The sequence below is a fragment of the Pararge aegeria genome, chromosome 19 (assembly GCF_905163445.1).
Source record: "Pararge aegeria chromosome 19, ilParAegt1.1, whole genome shotgun sequence".
NCBI lineage: Eukaryota > Metazoa > Arthropoda > Insecta > Lepidoptera > Nymphalidae > Pararge > Pararge aegeria.
The window spans coordinates 2,602,908-2,623,828 of NC_053198.1; the positions used below are offsets into that span (position 1 = coordinate 2,602,908).

At 37.1% G+C, this 20,921-nt stretch overlaps 1 protein-coding gene across 1 annotated transcript; it reads right to left on the reverse strand.

Annotated features, from left to right (window-relative positions):
• Positions 1-2,427: 2,427 nt before the first annotated feature.
• On the reverse strand, positions 2,428-18,255 carry LOC120631930 (CLIP domain-containing serine protease 2-like). Its single transcript, XM_039901632.1, has 7 exons — positions 17,956-18,255; positions 14,852-14,991; positions 13,410-13,602; positions 9,111-9,216; positions 7,232-7,422; positions 5,140-5,241; positions 2,428-3,768 (listed from the first exon to the last, which is right to left on the reverse strand). Exons 1-7 carry the CDS (start codon positions 18,020-18,022, stop codon positions 3,461-3,463), a joined length of 1,107 nt encoding a protein of 368 aa, XP_039757566.1. The 5' UTR covers positions 18,023-18,255; the 3' UTR covers positions 2,428-3,460.
• Between the last annotated feature and the right edge of the window lie 2,666 nt (positions 18,256-20,921).

Sequence of the window (20,921 nt, forward strand, 5' to 3'; positions counted from 1 at the left end):
AATTAATTTATTAAGGAGATGAAAATATTGACACAGATAAAAATTCATCAACAATTAACACACTTATACTAAAACTTTCTAACACGCAGGCGCAAACACATGCATTAAACACATGGAGTCCGAGAACGTCTAATGTGTTCTATCTCATTCGCTCGCCGGCTGAATCCTATATATTTATGTGTTTCTGTCTCTATGGACATATTTTTTCTTATCATCGAGTTTGAAATCACAACGATTCTAAAGAAGTTTCACTTCAAAAATTCTTCTCTTTCTTTTTAATATGCCGAATGCCTATGCCTAGCAAACATAAAAAAAATATATAAACATCCTAATTGATAACCTCCTCCTTTTTGAAGTCGGTTAAAAACGAATAGGTACATATTTTTCTGTTGAAAAGAAATTCGATACCTTAGCAGAAGTCTTGGATCGTTATCGTTTTTTTTATAACTGTAGCATCACAGCGCTAAAAAATCAAATGGCTTCAATACGGAAACGTTTTAGTACCAGTCCAGCGTAGTATAAAAAGAAGTCAGTGCAAATAATAATGTCAAGTGAATAACGCTATTAACACTAAGACCTGGCTTTATGCCTTATAATTTAAAATAGAAGATATGCATAGTAAACACTGAAGATATGTCTGTACGGCGATACACCTTTGCCTTCTTCCTACGGGGAAGAATAAACAATTCACATATTCAAATGTCAAAAAATATAATAATTCAGATTATACCACGCACTACTCATTAGCTTTCAAAGAAAAAGAAAGCTTACAAAATTTTTAATGAATAGGTTGGATCAACAATTATTGAAAACATTTAAAGAATTAGGAAAAAATATTGTACTGAAGACATGGTTCTATGCCTTCAAGCAATGTTATCATATGAATATTAAATACAAACACTGAAGACATGGCTGTGCGGTGGAATACCGTTGCCTTTTCCCTAAGAGGAAGAATAAAAACCTGACACCCTGCGCGTGCATCGTAAAATAATAATATAAAATAGTATGTATATTTCTGTCTCATTCTTTTCCGGCTTCATCCTACACATTTGTGTATTTGTGTCTCTTACCTGTCGTTTTTTTCCGTTGCATCTGGTTTGAAATCACAACGATTGTAAAGAAGTTTGCCTTCAAAATACCTATCCGACCTATTTGTATACTTCTTCTGTCTGCCAATAAAGAGTATAAATAAATAAATAAATAAATCAAAAAAACATTTTTCTTAATTTTTTTGGAATGCAGATGAAGTGCCTCTCGGTTTACCTCTGTCAGCTTAAGGCAATATGCCTAGCGACTTGCTTGCATCTGTGAAGAGTTATGTCTTTCATCTCCGACAATAGTTATCAGATCTTCATTAGTCATTACATGCTATATACAAGAATTATTAATATCGGATCAAATTTAACGGAGCTATAAAGTGAAATTGATAAAAAAATTCCCATTTCCCGGAGGAAACTTGTTGTTTATCGGGATAAAAAGTATCCTATATGTTGCCCGGAATATCAGCTACGACTATACCAAATTTTATTTAAATCCGTTCAGTAGTTTTCACGTGATGCCCGGACAGACAGACAGACAGACAAAAATTAAATAAAAATCTGATTTGGTATCGATTATAAAGCATCCTCTGGTCAAAATGTTTAAAATATATTTATGTACAGAAATCTTCTAGTTTTATTATAAGTACATACAAAATAAAAGTATACCTTTATTAAAAAAATGTATTGATAAACACGTCATGGCACATTTGTTGTGAATATTCCTAACTATTTTGTGACCAATAAATTGGGACTCAAATTCTGCAGTTCCGTTTAGATAAGAAACAATCTTGAGCTCTCTTCTAAAGTTAATTTTACATTTAAAAAACATCGAACTAGTCTATTCATAATGAATATCCGATGATGGGTAATATCAGAATCATTATTAAAGTCCTTACTGCTAAGGCCTTGTGTCTTATAGAAGATGCGGATTTAGAGCATGAATCCACCACGCTACTCCAATGCGGATTGACGATTTCATATGTAACCTCAACCTATCTTTAATTGGAGCTATATTTTATTTTGTTACAATGAGAGTTTATTTATTTACTTAAGACAAACCAGCAATCTTTAAATATATAATATTGTAGCACTATTTGTTTATTGTATGTGTATATGTATTACATATATACACATACAAAATACAAACAGTTCTACAGTATTATATATTTAAAGATTTTTTATTATATCAATGTTTTTATATTGTAACAACATTTTTATAATTTTTATTAGTATTTTTACCTACACTTGGAGGAATTATCAATTTTATAAATTTAAAATGCATATAAATTTTTTTCGCTAAGACTCGCGCTATGAGACTGATGTGAAAGGCATATACTAATTTCGGCATCGACGGTAGGAGAGCCGTAGCGTAATTGTAGAAAGCGCTCAGGCCGCGATTGCCAGAGAGTCGCAGGTTCAAATCCTGTCGGTTCCGAAATTTTTTATCTGCATTTTAAATTTATAAAAAAGTAACAACATTGTTCTGTCTTGTGTCATTACAATCGAAAATTAAAGGGTGCTCATAAAAGAAGAGCCTCAACCTAACTAGGCTGTGACTTATTAGGCCGTGAAAATACGCCAGATTGTTTTCATCGGATAGTCAAATCTAATAGTCTGAGCTTGCTATCGGAAGGTATTGGAGCCACTATTTTGTATGAACATTCAATGCACGTCTGAACCTGGCGCGAGTTTACTCGATATTCTGAGTGTCGAGCATACTTCTCGACAGAGACAAAATAGTGTTCCTATTTATTCCTTCCTCCTGAGTCTATTTCCGACTTGTAGTTGATTCTGAGAGAACGATAGCTCGGGACGACTAAATACAAACAGAAAGTCTGATCAGACACTCGGTAACAGAAACGAAGAAGTGTATTGCCAGTCGGCGAACGACTAGATCCGAAAGTCGGACGAATAAAATAATAGTCGCCCGATAGTCGGAATGCTGGAGAATTCGTTAAAAAAAAGAAACAAAACAATGTTCAATTTAATATAAAGCGAATTCAAAATTGTTTAAATTTAGTTAAATAATAAAAGAGTTAAAGTCCTTTTATCTAAGCCTAGAATTTCGGACCTTTTTCTTTTTCTCTCTTTTAACATTAATAATTTACGGACAAAACAGATGGCCCACCTGATGGTACATGGAAAATCATTCCTATAAACAGAACAGCACTTCGCAGGGCGTGTATGTGTAACACGTGCTGCCCGGTGTCCATTAACCTGAGACGTAGGTGTTAGTTGTTACACCTCGTGCGCCTGTAATTACATAGGCAGCCACGCTCTTCAGACCGTAGCACAGCAAACCTGTGCAAAGAGCTGAGGTGGTAGCAAAATAAGCGTGGCGGTAGGACTTCCCCGGACGAGCTCTGTCACACAAAACCTCTACTACTACTTAAATACCTATCAAATACCGCAATTAAAAATTAGGGTCTCAATTTGGAAAGTATCCAATCTACGAAAGCAGTGACTCGGGTGTAGACTCCCGGCCAGCCGGGGGTTCCGCAAGGTGTGGGCCCGTAGGAGACAACTCCGATCGCCATCCAGTTCATGGCGTTGATCTGGCCCATCAGCGGGCCCCCGGAGTCTCCTTTACAGGAATCCTGCCCCCGAAGGCCTCCCGCGCAAAGTTGCTTGTCCGTGATAACACGTCGAGCCCTTCTGTAAACTTGCTGGCAATCTGACTTCCTGACGACTGGCACTACGACTTTCAGCTTGACATTGGATGTTGATCCTGAAATTCAAATTCAAATTCCAAAATTAATTTATTTCGAGTCGAAAGACTTGAGGCATGATTTGTACAGTAATTAATTGAGTTATAAGTTTTATTATAATTAAAAAAAACCTCCGACCTCAAATACATTGTTCATTATTTTAATAGGCAAGCCCTTTCATTTGATTTCGTTGAGGGAGTTGTAAAAAAAATCTAATTTACCACTTTGTTTTTGCAGCCATCTTGTAATTGCTATTTTGCATAGTGTTTTACAGTAGTATATAAATGTAATTCGCCATTTTGTGGCAGCGGCCATCTTCGATTTGAAATTTGTCATAATGAACAGTATCCCACTAGTCAAGCCATTTTATTTGACACGCATATCGGGCGAGACAGTGGCGTGCATAGAGGGTATGCACAGTGTATCCAGATGGTATAAACTAAAAAAATCTTCAGTACGAGTTAAAAAAAACCTAAGGAAACCCTTTGTAAGAGTTATAAAAAGCCTACCCTTAAGATTTTATAACTTGTACTGGACAATTTCAGTCATCCGTTCGAGAAATATGATGCCACATATATACACACACGCACACACAGACACACATATAAAACAACATCATTTTTGCGTCGGGGGCTAAAAATCATCTATCATCATTGGTGTCTTGTGCAGTCTAACGGGCTATATAGCTGCCATACCACAAGCACAATATCCCGCTACATTCACACCCACCTACCAGTGGGTGAGATTTCAATCAAGGGCCGACTTATATACACAACGTGTAACCGAATGACTTTCGAAAAGTGTGAAGTGTACAGATACGAAATCAAAAGAAGCATATTTATTTTATCCATACACACGAATTCAAAACATTCTAAGTGTTCACTTATGACACCCCTTTTGAAGATAAAAGACCGACACGCGCATAGTACCTACGCTACTGGTGCGTGAATAATAAAGTGACAGGAGTCACATGATTTTAATTTTGCATTAGAAGTTATAGATAAGTCTCAGAGACAGTACATAATGGACCTCTAAAGCCTGTGATTTGTGAAGTATTATTTCGATTGACTTTACACGTTGTATATCCACTGAAAACGGATAAGATTTACTTATCCAACTGACAAAATAATGGGATGGAATCACTGCGACTGATATAAAGGTACGTCGCATATATCAGGGTTGTACCGATTTCATTTAGTAATAGCTATGGAATTGGTTAACTCAAAAACTATTATGTTTTTTTTCTTTCACATATAAGTCTCAGATACAGTACATAATGTGTCTCTAAAGCCTGAGAAGTAATATTTCGGTTTTCATTGTAATAGCCGTCTTATTATAGAGATAAAAAAAAAGATTACTAGTGCTTCTTCAAGCAAGATTGATCTACTTACTTGTTTCCGTTTTTCCCCACCCTGCCACCTCCATATCATCACCCTCGAAAGTTTTCCGCCTCAGCGAAGGATCAGTAGGAAGGCATATTGGCTTCACGAAGTCTGTAAGCAGAGAATACATTAATATTGTTAGGTACTGTACGGTCTTTTGCTTTATTATTTTTAGGGTTCCGTACTTAGACACTTAAAGTCTTCCCAGATGATGTATGATAAATATTTCAGACTCCCATAATATGATTTCTTTACCGTCTTTACAGATAATTGTACTGAAGCTTCCTTTTGTTTTTTTCCAGTTGTGTGTTTTGTGGTAACAAGCAAACAAAAAAAAAATTCAACCGAATAACCTCTCCTTTTGTAAGTCGGTTAAAAAGTAGGTTACTGTGAGCCTACTAGTAAATTTTTTCCTATTCGATGGCGTCTAAGTTAACTACGATTTGTATGTAATCTGTAAAGTGTTTATAGCATGTTCTTGTTTTTTTATTAAACTACAAGTTAGCTCTTGACTGCAACCTCACCTGGTGGTAAGTGATGATGCAGTTTAAGATGGTAGCGGGCTAACCTATTAGGGAGTATGACAGATATATTTAACCCGAATGAGTTAGATATATATGTGGTATGATGACGCGTAGATACCGATTTGGGGTATACCAAATCGGTTTCTACGCGACGTCATACTGGAACACTAAATCGCTTAGCGGCACGTCTTTGTCGGTATGGTGGTAACTAGCAACAGCCGAAGCTTCCCACCTGACCAGACCAGTGAAAATTCAGTAATAATAAATTCTCAAATCTCCCCTGCCAGGAATCTAACCCGAGACCTCCGACTTAAAACCACAGCGCTCACCGCTGCGCCAGGAAGGTCGACAAAACAGCGTTGTACTAGATAGTGCAGTTGTGTACAGTTACAAAGATCCATTTTATTTCAGATCGGGGACCCATATACAAAATTTAACACAAAATAAATATAAAAGACAGATTTTAAAAATTAATTAAATTCTAGAATTAAAAATTGGAATATATTAAATTTAAATTAAAAAATAAATTAAATTTCAATTAAAATTTAAATATAAATGCAACTATTTTTTATTTTGTGTTTGGAATCTGGTGCACTTTTCGCCAATGTTTAATAAATACCCTGTCAGAGGATGCCTGAGCGACGACTCTAAGGAGCTTATTGTTAGAATTTAAAACGATTTCCCAGAAACTCGCAATTCTCTTACGGAGCACAGCATAAAAGTAAACGACACGCTGAAGCGGTAATGGCGCATTGGGCAGGAGCCCGACTTCCCTTTTTGGGGGCCGAGTTCGAATCCCAGCACGCACCTCTAAAGTTAAGTTATGTGCGTTATTAAAAAATCACTTGCTTCGGCGGTGCAGAAAAACATCGTGAGGTAACCTGCATGCCTGAGAGTTCTACATAGTGTTCTCAAAGATATTTGGAGTCCACCAATTTGCACTGCAAATCCGTCAGTGCCTGAAGACTAAAGTCTTCGAGCAGTGCGTGTTGCCGGTGATGACTTACGGATCTGAGACGTGGTCACTAACTATGGGCCTCATAAGAAGGCTTAGAGTTACTCAGCGGGCAATGGAGAGAGCTAGGAGTTAGAGCTGGAGCTAGGAGGAGCTAGGAGTATCTCTACGTGATCAAATCAGAAATGAGGAGATCCGTAGGAGAACTACAGTTACCGAGCTCAGCGAGTCGCGAAGCTGAAGTGGCAATGGGCAGGACACATAGCTCGGAGAACCGATGGACGTTGGGATCTTAAGGCGCTGGAATGGCAACCCCACTCCGGTAAACGCAGCGTAGGTCCGCCCCCAACGAGGTGGACATATGACATCTGGCGAGTCGCTAAGAGCCGCTGGAGGAAAGCGGCCCAGGACCGTGGATTGTGAAACTCCCTACAAAAGACCTATGTCCAGAAGTGGACGGCCATTGGTTTAAATGATGATGATGATGAATTCGGACTGGGCCAGCCTGGTGGACTACATCCTTAACCCCTTCTCATTGTGGCAGGAGACCCGTGTTCTGTAGTGGGTCGGTAAAAAATATTGTGATGGACGATGGAGATGGTACCTCACGCTATTAACAAACCATTGAACTGCACGTCATATGCCAGCCGGAGGAGTGCGATGTCGTTTTGCTGATGTTCATCTGTGGGCACATAGCCTTCGTGTGCAATGACCTCCTCGATGGGCACGTCCAGAGGTGGCGGGCTGCAATCATCCGGTCTCTGGCAGTCGATAGAGCTTGACGTGTCCCACTCGCCAAGGCGGACTTCTGAGCTGAAATAAACAAAATATCACTACAAGTTTTTTGTAATCCTACTAATATAAATGCGAAGGTTTCCAAGTATGGATGTATGATGAGGATGATGTTTGTTTAAGTAAGATAATCCGCGGCTGTATGTAAATTTTTTTTAGATGGCCTACTATAATCGATACGCAAGCCATAACGATATTTTTTTTCATTTTTGTATCTTGGTTGACATTACATTTTTAAGAGAGTTCATACACTTTCTGCGAGATTTTCAGGGTGCCCCTGCCCCCTTGGGTGCGGCCCATGGATGTATGGATGTTTGAATATATTATGGACGTATGAAGTTTTTCACTTTCACGCAAACACAACAGAACGGATTTTGATAAAACTCTACAGTCATTCAGGTTACACATTGGAATAACACACAGGCTTTAATTTATAATTGTATAAATGGGCTACAAAAATAAAACAATAAGTTTCGGTTGTAGAGTCACTACACACAGACAGACTTGACGTTTCAAAAGTGCTTATATTAGGCCTACTTGAAATAAATGAATTTTGAATTTCAAGTAAGTCATTACAGGAGGGGTAATTTAGTTTCACTGATACTGATCGTAGCGTGATGTACATAGCTTACGTTCTCTAACTCTCTCTCTCTCTCTTCTCTTGGTCGGCGTCTTGGACTACGGCCTAAGCCCGTCTCATTCCAAGAGCAGACAAGTACTCTCTTGTGGCAATAGGTTGATGATTACGTTACTCTCCGTCCTTTCAACTTTATGACAAGAAAAATTGAAGGTTATTTTCACTGTGGTCACTTTGAAGATAGTAATAGGAATGAATCGTGGTCCGTTGACTGTCTATCATGAAGTCTTCCATATTATTCCTATCCCTACTTACATAACACAGATAAATAGTTTTTTTTTAAGCATACTTTGTAGGTAATGAGTATACAAACATAATTATAATATTAAGGATTACATGGATGATAAAAGAACCTTGGGTATGAATTGCTCTAACTTCATAGCTCAACGCTAACTAGAGTGTGAGATGGTGATAGCAAAAAAAGACCTGGCTAAGTTTTATGTGGGCTCTTCTTAGACCAGGGGGCGTTTGGAACCCTCCTAGCTTTAGTTTTAAGTTAACGAATGCAGTTATCATCATCAATAACATTAGTGTAACATGTTAAATGTATGAACGCTTCATAAGTGCCTGTGATAAGGTCTATATGAATAAAACATTATTGAATTTAAAATTTGAACATTTTTCATAAAGATCCACATAATATTCACACAAGCATCCACTTGCACACTCAATTACGCACTCACGCACACACGGTCACACACACGCACGCAAGGTCACACACGCACACACACACACTTACGCACACACATACACACCAAGAATGCCCCATGCAGACCTACATAGTTTATTTAACAGTTATTGTTTAATTTTTATTTTCTTATATTTTTAGTTATAATATGTAGATTCCATAAAACATAGGTTTAAAATAAATAAGCAACCTTTGTAACACAGGTTTTCCTTCCGCAGAGGTTAGGGCATTCATGTAATTATCGTATCCATTATTTTTAGCCCGAATAATATTTACTGTTATTAAATGATTGTGATTTATTTAGTTAATGATTAATCGTGATATCTAACACAAACAAACACACTTTCAAATTTATAATATAAGTAAGGATTCAGAATTACTTACACGCTCCAAGATTCCGGAAGGTCGGCCCCTTTGACGCAGTGAGCTGCGGTCAGGACATATCTAGACGATATTAGCACTCCACCACAATAGAAACCGGTGCCATCCACTGAAAATCAGCACAGAGTATATAGCAAACTAGCGGCGATAGCTTAGTGGGTAAGGCATCGCGGCCTCCCTTTAGGGGGGACCGAGACTTTTCGGAGTAATGTGCGCGGTGATAGCCAGTAGGTAGGACAAGAACTTCACTTTCGAGGTACGGAGTTCGAATCCTTTTTCGCACCTCTAACATTTCTAAATTAGGTGCGTTTTGGGCAATTAAAATATCACTTGCTTCATCGGTGAAGAAAAATATCGTGAGGAACCTGCCTGAGAGTTTTCCGCACTTTTGACAACCTCCCAACAGCGCAACAGTGAGCACTGTAAATTTAAGTAGGAAGTCCCGGGTAAATTTGTGAACTTATAATTTCTGTATTTTCTCTGGTCTGGTCTGGTTGGGGGGTTACCGACAAAGACGTGCCGCTAAGCGATTTAGTGTTCCGGTGCGATGTCGCGTAAAAACCGATTATGTATGACTACCATACTCCCTAACAGGTCAGCCCGCTACCATCTTATAATGCATCAGCATTTACCACCAGATGAGATCGCAGTCAAGAGCTAACTTGTAGCGGAAAAAAAAACTTGGCCAGCGTGGTGGACTACGGTCTTAACCCCTCCTCATTGTGAGAGGAGAAGTGCTCGTGGCCGATAAGGGGTTGATATTATGACGATGTAAACCAGTTTTACTATTTTTAAGAAATGTTGTTAAACCACGAACATCTGACGGCGCAGTGTATAGCGACCCTGCTTTCTGAGTCCAAGGCATTCCCACAACTGGAAAATGTGTGTGTGATGAACATTAATGTTTTTAAGTGTCTGGGTGTTAAATGTATATTATAAGTATGTATTATATTTAAAAAATCATCAGCTATCTTAGTACCCATAACACAAGCTACGCTTTACTTTGGGGCTAGATAGCGAGGTGTGTATTGTCGAAGTATATTTATTTATTTATCTTAGTTTAAAATCTTTAGCCGCTTCATTAATCGTATTTGTAACGAGTTAATTGGTGTTGCAAATCGTTATTTGTTTTAGATTGCAAGCCGTGTAATGGCATCAACCTGTGACTAATGAACATCGCTAACATATTATTTGTAACGCCACGTGTATATATTACTAGTGGTCGCCCGCTGCTTGGTGCGCGTTTTTTTGGTTGTTCATAGATCTCGGCGGAACTGTACATTTTTCCGGGATGAAAAGTAGATTAGCCTATGTGTAAAGTGTCATCACTTTAGCCAGGGATTTACCAGGGTTTAACCTATCTCGCACCGTTGCGTTCCTAGGAGATCCCGGAGCCTCCCATTATGTACTGAGGCTGGCAACCGAGGGGGTTTTAGTGGGTAGAAATCCCATAACCCAAATTCTCCCACAGAGAATTGGGTATCTTTTGAGAAGATTTCCCCCCCATCAACAAAAAAAAAAAAAAGGGTTTAACCTATCTCGATTCCTTATTTTAATAATAATAATAATAATATAATTGCTCTACTGGGATCGAACGATTATCACTTACAGATATATTACAGCTAATAGACCTGATATAGTGTTAGTCGATCGATCAGTGCGCCGTGCAATAAATGTGACATTACTGTTCCCACGACTTGCCCGCGACTTTGTCTGCGTTCGATTTGATTCGTACCCTGCTCTGCCACCCTGCTCACCACCGCGACGTACCTACTCTATGTTGACAATCCCACCATACATTATTTTCATAAAACTCTAACGATTTATTTAGCGCAGACCAAGATAGTTCTCAGATGGTTTTTTGCCGACTTACTTGAAACTTCTGGTTATATTTTGACCAATTGACATAATATTTTTATAAACTACGAACTGTTACCCGCGACTTCGTCTGCGTCTGATTTTGTTTTATCGTATTCAGTATCGCTAAGCCTTAAATGAGTACATGTGACTGTCAATTAATTATAGACAAATAATTTTGCAATAAAACAAAATTGCGACTATAATTAAATATCTAAGCTATCCTATCTCTTAAGTTGAACCAGACTGCTCACGGTGTGTCAATTTAATTTAAAATCGGTTAAGTAGTTTAGGAGTCCATCGCGGACAAACATCGTGACAGGAGATTTATATATATTAAGATAGCCTATGTGTTATTCTTATGTATATCCTTTACTACTGTTAAGTTTTATCAAAACCCTTTCAGTATTTTTTGCTCTTACCATAGAAACTTGCGCATTTATTATAATATTAGGACTAGCTGGTAGCTGCACCCCGTGGCTTCCCCGCGTTAACCCGATTCTCAAAGTTGGGGAAAAATCCTACTAAAATAAAATAAATAAATATAAAACGACATCACACACATCGCTATCTAGCCCCAAAGTAAGCGTAGCTTGTGTTATGGGTTCTGAGATGACCAATGAATATTTTGTGTATGTGTTATAATATACAAAAAAACGTATAACATACTGATGAACACGCAGACACTTTAAAACATTCACGTTCATCCAATTCCACACACAAACATTTCCCAGTTGTGGGAATCGAACCCACAGGTTGTGGCTCAGAAAGCAATTTTGCTGCCCACTGCGCGAATCGGCCATCTAATATAAATATTACATTATGTACTTTCAAGAGGTTATACTCTATTACCTACCTGGTATACGTTATTATGCTATTTTAGCTACATCACGCTATTGGAGTAAAACTCAATGCGTTCAGTAGTTTTTGCGTGAAAGAGTAACAAACATCCATTCATCCAAACAAACTTTCGCATGTATTATTTCAATAGGAAGTAGAAAGGACGTGCAGTAAATACTACTACTAGTAATACGGACGTGCAGTAGTACTAGTAATACGAAGTATGCTTATACAACGTGTAAATGAAAAACGAATTAATACCTTAGATGTTCAATATGTAGTGTCTCTGAGACTACTCTGTGAAACCGAATCCTAATAGTTTTTGAGTAGACCACTGCCATAGTTTTTACCATAAGAAATCAGATACAGACCACTCTATTAGGTCACTTATCACAGTCACTTTATTAGGCACGCGTCGCGTAGCGTAGGTACGATGCGGATATCGGTCTTTTATCTTCAATTGGGTCGTCATAAGTAAACACTGAGAATGTTTTGAATTCGTTTGTTGGGAAACCCTAATCGGTTTCTACGCGATCGCACCGGAACACTAAATCGCTTATCGGCACGACTTTGTCGGCAGGGTGGTAACTAGCCACGGCAAAAGCCTCCCACCAGACCAGACCAGAGAAAATTCTGAAATTATAAATTCCCTAATTGTCCCTGCCGAATCCGGGATCCTCCTTAAATTCATAGCGCTCACCGTTGCGCCAAGGGCGGTCGTCAAAAAACATGGCGGACTACGGTCTTAACTCTTCTAAAATTAATATTCCTCTTTGAAACTACGTTTATGGAGATTTCGTAATAATACATATACAACGAGTAAATGAAAACCGAAATTATACTTCAGAGGCTTTAGAGGTACATTATTTACTGTCTCCGAGTCTTGTCTGTGTAACCGAAACGCTAAAAGTTTTGGTTCAAACAACTGCCATAGTTTCATTTTGTTTTGAATTCGTTTGTTGGGAAAAATAAATTTGCTTCTTTTGATTTTATATTTTTACAGGGTGATTCCTTATGAAATATACTTATGCAGGCTTCAATATTATTTAGTAGTTCTTTTACATGTTGTATATTAACTGTGGGCACGTTAACAGATTCAATTTCAGTAGGGCTAGCACGGGCAGGAGATAAAAATTACATAACAAGCGATGTAACTAACGTGTTCACCTGACAAAGCACGGGAACATGGAATAGGAGAAGTTTACCCCCGTTTATTATTACACATATATTATTTGGATATCATTTCCAGTTGTACGCCAGTGCTTGAGGAGTTGATAAAGCTGTAGGAGAAGAAACACTTTTATCCTTTCCCCGGGGATATAATTGTCATCTGTCCATCAGTGGTTTGCATAGAGGGTATGCTGAGGGTATGCATATGACATAAAATTTTGAAAATCTCCAGTACGAGTTTTAAAAAACATAAGGATAGGCATTGTAAGAATTATAAAAAGCCTACCCTTAAGTTCTTATAACTCGTACTGCAGATTTTCATCATTTTGTATCATCTGCATACCCTCAGCATACCCTCTATGCACGCCACTGCTGTCCATGCGGGCTAGCATGCTTAACGTTGTAAATTAAAAAGTTGGTACATATGATACCTACATTTTTGATATTTGATCAATGCCATCCAAGGATGCTCGTCGATCTCAGTCAGATTGCCCCCGTATATCCTGTCGTTGTTCATGACCCCACAGACGCTCCGCTCAGGCAGTAGGTTCATTGCTGCATTGGTGTCGAACGCCCCAGCTCGGTTCGCAGTTTGGACGTTGTATCGATACTCATCCGGGCAGCACACCTGAAATATTATCCATATATATATATATAAGCAATTTGTAGGTATTTGTTGTAGATACATATATATAAATATGTATATAAACAACGTGTATCAGAATTACGAAATTATATTTAAAAATTAATAGTTATATTTTTTCATAAAAACTAATTCAAAACATTCTAAGAAAGACGTAGACGTAGTCACGTATCTAATGAAGTGACTAATGTAACTATGGCAGTGGTTTAAACAAAAACTTTTAGCGTTTCGGTTACACAGACAAGACTCGGAGACAGTAAATAATGTACCTCTAAAGCCTCTGAAGTATAATTTCGGTTTTCATTTACACGTTGTATATGTATTTCTACGAAATCTCCATAAACGTAGTTTCAAAGAGGAATATTAATTTTAGAAGAGTTAAGACCGTAGTCCGCCATGTTTTTTGACGACCGCCCTTGGCGCGACGGTGAGCGCTATGAATTTAAGGAGGATCCTGGATCCCGGATTCGGCAGGGACAATTTGGGAATTTATAATTTCAGAATTTTCTCCGGTCTGGTCTGGTGAGAGGCTTTTGCCGTGGCTAGTTACCACCCTGCCGACAAAGTCTTGCCGATAAGCGATTTAGTGTTCCGGTGCGATCGCGTAGAAACCGATTAGGGTTTGATTACCATACCCCCTAACAGGTTAGCCCATATCATCAGGGTATAATGCAGTCGAGGGCTAACTTGAAGTGGAATAAACAGTAAAAAAATGGCCGCTTTGAGATTAAGATATATATATATATGTTGCCCGCGACTTCGTCTACGTTTGATTTTGTTTTTTGATGTGGCATTAAATTTAGTTGCAGTTCTAAAAAATTTAAATTATTCAGTATCGCTAAGCCTTAAATGAGGGGTTTGCTGCTGTCCGTTGAGGAGTTTTGTCCTCTATCTCCAACCACATTCATCAGATCAACACAAAGTTTGGGCAAAATAAAACACATATTAACCTCTACAGTACAAAAATAATTGTTTAAATCGGTTATAATTTGACGGAGTTATGGTGTGAAATCGTCAAACACTTTCATTTATTCTCCCAAAGGATATGTGCTTAATGTCGGGATAAAAAGTATTCCATATTACTTCTAACACTTTCACGAATATGTGTACAAAGTTTCATGAGGATCGGTTAAGTAGTTTTTACGTGAAAGCGTAACAAACAAACTTACATTGCCATTTATAATATTAGTAGGGACAGGGATAGAGATAGGGATATTAAGGATATTATAAGTACCATCGGCGTGCGTCTATTAAAACCGCAATGGAGTCTCCTCAGTAGCTGAACTATGTCATTATTTTCGGGATTTTGTTGCAACTGGGTGTACAGTCCGACGCACTGGTCAAGATTGATGCATTCCGAGTTGCGGCATTGTTCTGAAAGGAGAATAAGACAGAAGTGAGAAAGAAATAAAATACTTTCAAATGAATTAATAAATTTGTTTTTGCTTTTAATTGCACGACCAAAAAAAGGTCTACAAAAAGGTAAACTTAATGCCAAAGGATTTTCTACCAGCCAACCTTATAATAATAAAATAATAATTATAAATAAATATACTACGACAACACACACATCGCCATCTAGTCCCAAAGTAAGCGTAGCTTGTGTTATGGGTACTAAGATAACTGATGAATATTTTTTAGGAATAATATACATAAATACTCATAATATATAGATAAACACCATACACTGAAGAACATTCCTGTTCGTCACACAAATATTGTCAAGTTGTGGGAATCGAACCCACGGCCTTAGACTCAGAAAGCAGGGTCTCTGCCCACTGCGCCAATCGGCCGTCAAACTTCCTTAATTAACCTACGTTAAGTGTTATCAACAGTACAGTTTGTATTAAAATAGAAACCGCAGAATTATGGACATATTCATTCAGCCATTACTACATGCAGTGCATTGTGTCACTTCACACCCGCGCGAATATTCCTAGCTCACACAATTTTCCCATTTTCCCATTTGCACGCCTCATAAGCGAAGCGTTTAAGCGATGTTCTACTCCAGATATATGAAAGACAAGGAGTTTTCGAAACTAAACGTGTTTCTTGTGTTTGGTCGCAGGACGCAAACTTCAAAGCTTCTAAAAACGCGGGTTAAGGCCGCAGTTCTGAGTAGACTTTAGTGAATCTAGGTGATACCCTACATTGTTTACTTTGACATTCTTCATATTATAATTACGTCCTAGTTCTATAACAAGACCGGTTTCACCTAACCGTTGCTGGTAAGTACAGTTAATTTTATGTTTTTATTAAATGCACAATAAATGTGAGGAATGTGATTTTGGGGTTAATGACCTAGGCGGTTTTTATTTTTTTTTCGTGGGTATAAACAGGTGGTTTTTGGTGTTTCGTTGTCTGTGGTTTTAAGGGCATGGGTGCCAACAGATTGGAACATGGGATGGGGTTTCGTATGCAATAGGTACCGAGCTATCGTAAAATAGGCTATGGCTTTCCAAATCAGCTCGATAACTAATAATAGTCGATAAATAGACCAGGATAGCACTTTTACGTGATACAATAATACTACACACTACACGTAGGTACTGCACTTCTTTACAAATATGTTTCATACCAATTAGGAAAAATATTCTTGCACGCTTCGCTTGTGTTTCTATTGAAATTATACTGTTCGGCCTTTAACATTTAAGCCATTAAGTGAACGATTTATAATGAAATTGTCAACCTCACAATCCTTTGGTGGAGTCGTAAGATAATGAAGAATCATTATCATCATTAATTCAACCGATTGACGTCCTTTGCTGGATGTTTAATATTATAAGATGTAGAGAGTTCCAAAAGCATCGGCAAATGAAACTTCACCATTTCAAATTAAAAAACGTGCGTGTACACGCGTTAGAAGTTATACTTCTTTGGCGTAACAAGATAAAAATGTATTCAAAAATTTTATCTTTATATTCTACGTTTGTAGAAAAAAACACACTAACCATAAAAGAAAGGTATTTAATACATTGAAAGTTATCTCTATCTCATTATCGGAACACCAAGTTTCACTCAACATTAATTTGAGATTTTTGTACAATTAAATCACCGGAATGAGCCCGCAGACTTTGACAATTGAAAGTGTTGACTAAAGCTTTGTCCATTTTTTGCGGTGGATCCAAAAAAATATCTATCTCATCATTTTTCTCTAACGCGTCCAAAGAAGTATAACTTCAAAATGATTTTAAAATCCGACTGATGTTTAAACCAAAAAAAAAACAAACCATTCCACTTTATTATACCTAAGTAGTTAGAGAATAATGTAATATGTTATTAATAGACGTGATGTTTGGTCCACTTACTAATTCGACACTAAATTAAATATACCTAATTTCTTTAGTCGTCTATCAACGATTGTTGAAACCGCAATAAACATAACTACCTACCTAGTAGGTTTATCTTTTTTTTACCCGCCACTATGTATTGACTTTTCATTTTTTATTTATGACACTTCAAGCTAGCCCTTGACTGCAATCTCATGTGGTGGTTACTGGTAAGGGACGACGCACTCTAAAATTCTTATTGTACCAACCTGGTGAGCCGTGAGATGGTGATAACAAAAAAAAATTTACCCTGCTAAGTTTGTTGTGGGCTATTCTTAGACCAGGGCGCGTTTGGAACTCTCGTAGTTTTAGGTTTAAGTTGGCGAACGAAGTTATCACCACCCCTTACAATAATGTAAACATATATGTAGGTATGAACGTTTTATAAGTGCCTACATGAATAAAGACATTTTGAATTTGAATTCGAATTTGAATTTTAGGCAATAGACATTTATTTAGCGGGAAAAGGGCAAGTGTTTATCACCACAATTTATCCACTCTAATAGGTAACAAGGGCGCACAGGTCCAAATAATACACGTGTAATGACGACAAACTGGATTAAATTCTCTTTACCCTTCTTGCCGTGCTTTGGCAAGTGGACAAGTGAATTTTATCCTTTGTCAGTGGATATAATCGGGGGGATAATTTTTAGGTCTGTTAGCCGTGCTGTTTTAAATTTATATTCGATCCAACATCGATTTCGTTTTATCCAATCAAATATAGCTCGTAAACTTACTTCAGACACCCTATCGCTTCGTTCTTGTTTGTTTATTTCTTTGTTTGTTTGTTAGGTAGGTACATTTGTTTAGTTCAAGAACTTCGACGATCTTAATGAAATAGCATAATTTTATACCTAAAGGATAACCTTACCATGAGGCTTCTATATTTATTAACACAGTTTTAAATGATTACCTACACTTTGATTTACATTTAATGTCTTAAAAAAGATTGTTAATACGGTTAGAGTTGTTATCTCTTTCTACCTATATGACAATTGTTTCAACATACCAGCATAAGTTGACAGCACTGTAGCGAAGAAACACAGTAGAAAAAGTTTTTTGCACCACGTCTCCATTATTTCGCGTGTAATATCACATGCACCTTGGATTATTGGAAAACAAGAACTCACGAACTGTACCCGGCGACTCTTTTCCAACAACTGATTGCCAATTGCCAGACGCGGGCCTTGATCAAGTTTAAAGGTTATCAGTGTAAAGCGTATTCAAAACAAACACGACGTGTCTCATATGGAGACTATGTTCGTTGAAACGTGTTTTTGCTTGAAAACGGCCGGCTCATCTGAGTATGCGATGAGTATTTCCTTATATAAATAATATGCTTATCACGCGTCGTTGCCCGTGTAGTCCAAGAGCTATTGACTAAAGTGCAGCCTTAATAATATCGTGTCTCTATATAACTACTTCCTTGATTTAAAAAAAATCTTTGTAATATTCTTGAATTGTCCAGAGGAGTCAATGTAAAATATACATTTACGTGCGACCTATCTCTTTATGATGAATTTACAAATTACAACTATCAAAAATACCTCTAATGAACGAATGTTGCGAACCTAAAACCTTGTCAACTATCAAAAACAATGCTGATGTGAACAAAACTATTTTTGTACCTCTTTATAACAAATGTTAGACCAACCTAATCTAAATATAACAAACCTTTATAAAACCAAAACTTTGCTCCCTTCAATCGAGATTATACTGTCACAATGTCTAGGCCAACAGGTTGATTTCATTTTTTATCTGCAATCTTCTATTATTAGTCGATACCATCGATTACAAGCCCAAGTTATTATAAGGTCACGTTTTAAATCTCAAAAGTGAATGGGCTCATTCATGGGCTCCTATAGAGAAATTGGAGGAGTAAGTAAAAACATTTTAACACTCAGTGTACTGTATTTAGTCTCACTAATGTTTAGTTTAAGTAAATGCATCTCAACATGACTTACATGTATTTTTGTTTTTGACCAACTATTTTCTTTAATAAGAAGGACTGTGTCATCCGCATATGATATTATTTTGCAGAGAGCGTCGGCCCAAGACTACTGCCTTGTGGAACACCATCGCATATCACTGTGCAATACTCAGAACGCTATTAATCATGATTATTATGGCAACCATTTAAGTTCTATCGCTCAGGAAGCGTTTAGAAATTTCTAGAGTGAGACCTCTGATGCCATATTTATAGAGCTTATTAAGAACAGTGTTAAACGCTTTAGTCAGGTATGGAAGGAGACTATTAAAATATGAATATTAGAATAAATGTTAAATTTTTAATCTTCTGCTTTTATTGAAAAGCGCAAAATACAATTAGTGGGCTGTTGTGTTTGAAATAGATGGAGAGTTGTTAATAATTATTATATAATAAACAACTCTCCATCTATTTCAAACACGTCTAGAAGTACGTATAGAAGTCGCAGTTACTTTAGTTATTTACTAATTTCACTGCTAAGTAATTGCAGTTAATGAAATGTGGCTGTGGGTTTCTTATTTAATAGAAAAACTATTATTTTAAATAGAATGCATATAAGTGTATACGAAATATCCATCCAGCGAAGAAACAACAAGCGTACCCCTCAGCAAGGCTTCTAGACAAAAGAGTTATATTATCATCGAAACTTATTCTATGCAATAATACAATGAGTTTATCAACGTTGCAATTTAAATTTCTGTTGTCACATGTTAAATTGTAATGGAATTTAAATGTTGTACATAATTGCTACATGTTTCAGGAGAACCCGTGCGCACTGCGGCGATTAAGACCGGCGTAATACTAATACGTAGGTATACCGCGTACGCAAACAGTTCTATCGTGACCAAACGCATGAGAAATTAGCAGGTATAACACAATATTGTACTCTTCAGAACCGTGACCTGATTCGTTAGAAGCGTGTGAATTTTGAATCGGCAGTCATTAGGTAAAGCGTAGTGACCTCTTACGAAAGACAAGGATGGGGCGATTCCGATTAATTTACTCGCAACACACTTTAAATGTTTTCATCCACTCCCATGCATTCCTATGCATTATCCTATTTTCTATCCCTGCTGCGCAAAGGTTTAACTCAACAGACAGCCACAGTCTTAAAGCTCGATGCGTGGTATCTGTAGCGTTTCAAAAAAAGAACATTTTCATTCACAAGCGAGTACGGGTAAACGCCGCGCGCCGTAAAAAAAAAAAGTAGGTTATTCGAATTAATTTGTAAACAAATTAATAATATTACAAATTAATAATAATAATATTATTAGTTGCGTTTCAAGTTTGGCAGCAAATATAATTATATTTTACAAATTCGGTAGAAAATAAAAATAGTGAAATGGTATATTATTAATATTCCGCCAAGTACATCTCGATCGGTACCTTCCAACATTAAGAACATATTCGAGTGAAATTTATTATTATTTTTTTTTTTCAATATATTTCGACAATACACACATAACCTAGCCCCAAAGTAAGCTAAGCTACGCTTACTTTGGGTACTAAGATGACTGATGAATATTTTTATGAATAAATACTTATAATATACAGATAAACACCCAGACACTGGAAAACACTTATGTTCATCCCACAAACATTTTCCAGTTGTAGGAATCGAACCCACGGCCTTGGACTCAGAAAGCAGGGTCGCTGCCCACTGCGCCAGTTGGCCGTCAATTACTTCTTTCATTTACTTTCTTTCACTTAGTTTATTTGTATATACTTTTTGATGCATTTCAATGTGCTGCGCGAAAAAGGCACAGGTTAACTCATTACTCACAAATACTCATTTTTTTCATATTGTTAATATTGTATAAAATTATTTATTTATTAAAGACAGAGTATTATTTTTAATCGTTGGCAACAACCACTTAATGTTTTTTGAATAACCCAAGGTTGACTGGTAAAGTATTAATTTCGCCTTTTTTACACTGTATTTTATTTTCTTGTGCAATTTAGTTTAAAAAAGAAAAGATTAGGTAGCT

Coding starts and splice junctions, on each gene's coding strand:
- LOC120631930 (XM_039901632.1), bottom strand. CDS start 18,022: ATGGAGACGTGGTGCAAAAAACTTTTTCTACTGTGTTTCTTCGCTACA. Junction 7,423..9,110: donor CTTCCGGAATCTTGGAGCGT/GTAAGTAATTCT, acceptor TGTTTATTTCAG/CTCAGAAGTCCGCCTTGGCG. Junction 3,769..5,139: donor GTGGGGAAAAACGGAAACAA/GTAAGTAGATCA, acceptor TTTGAATTTCAG/GATCAACATCCAATGTCAAG.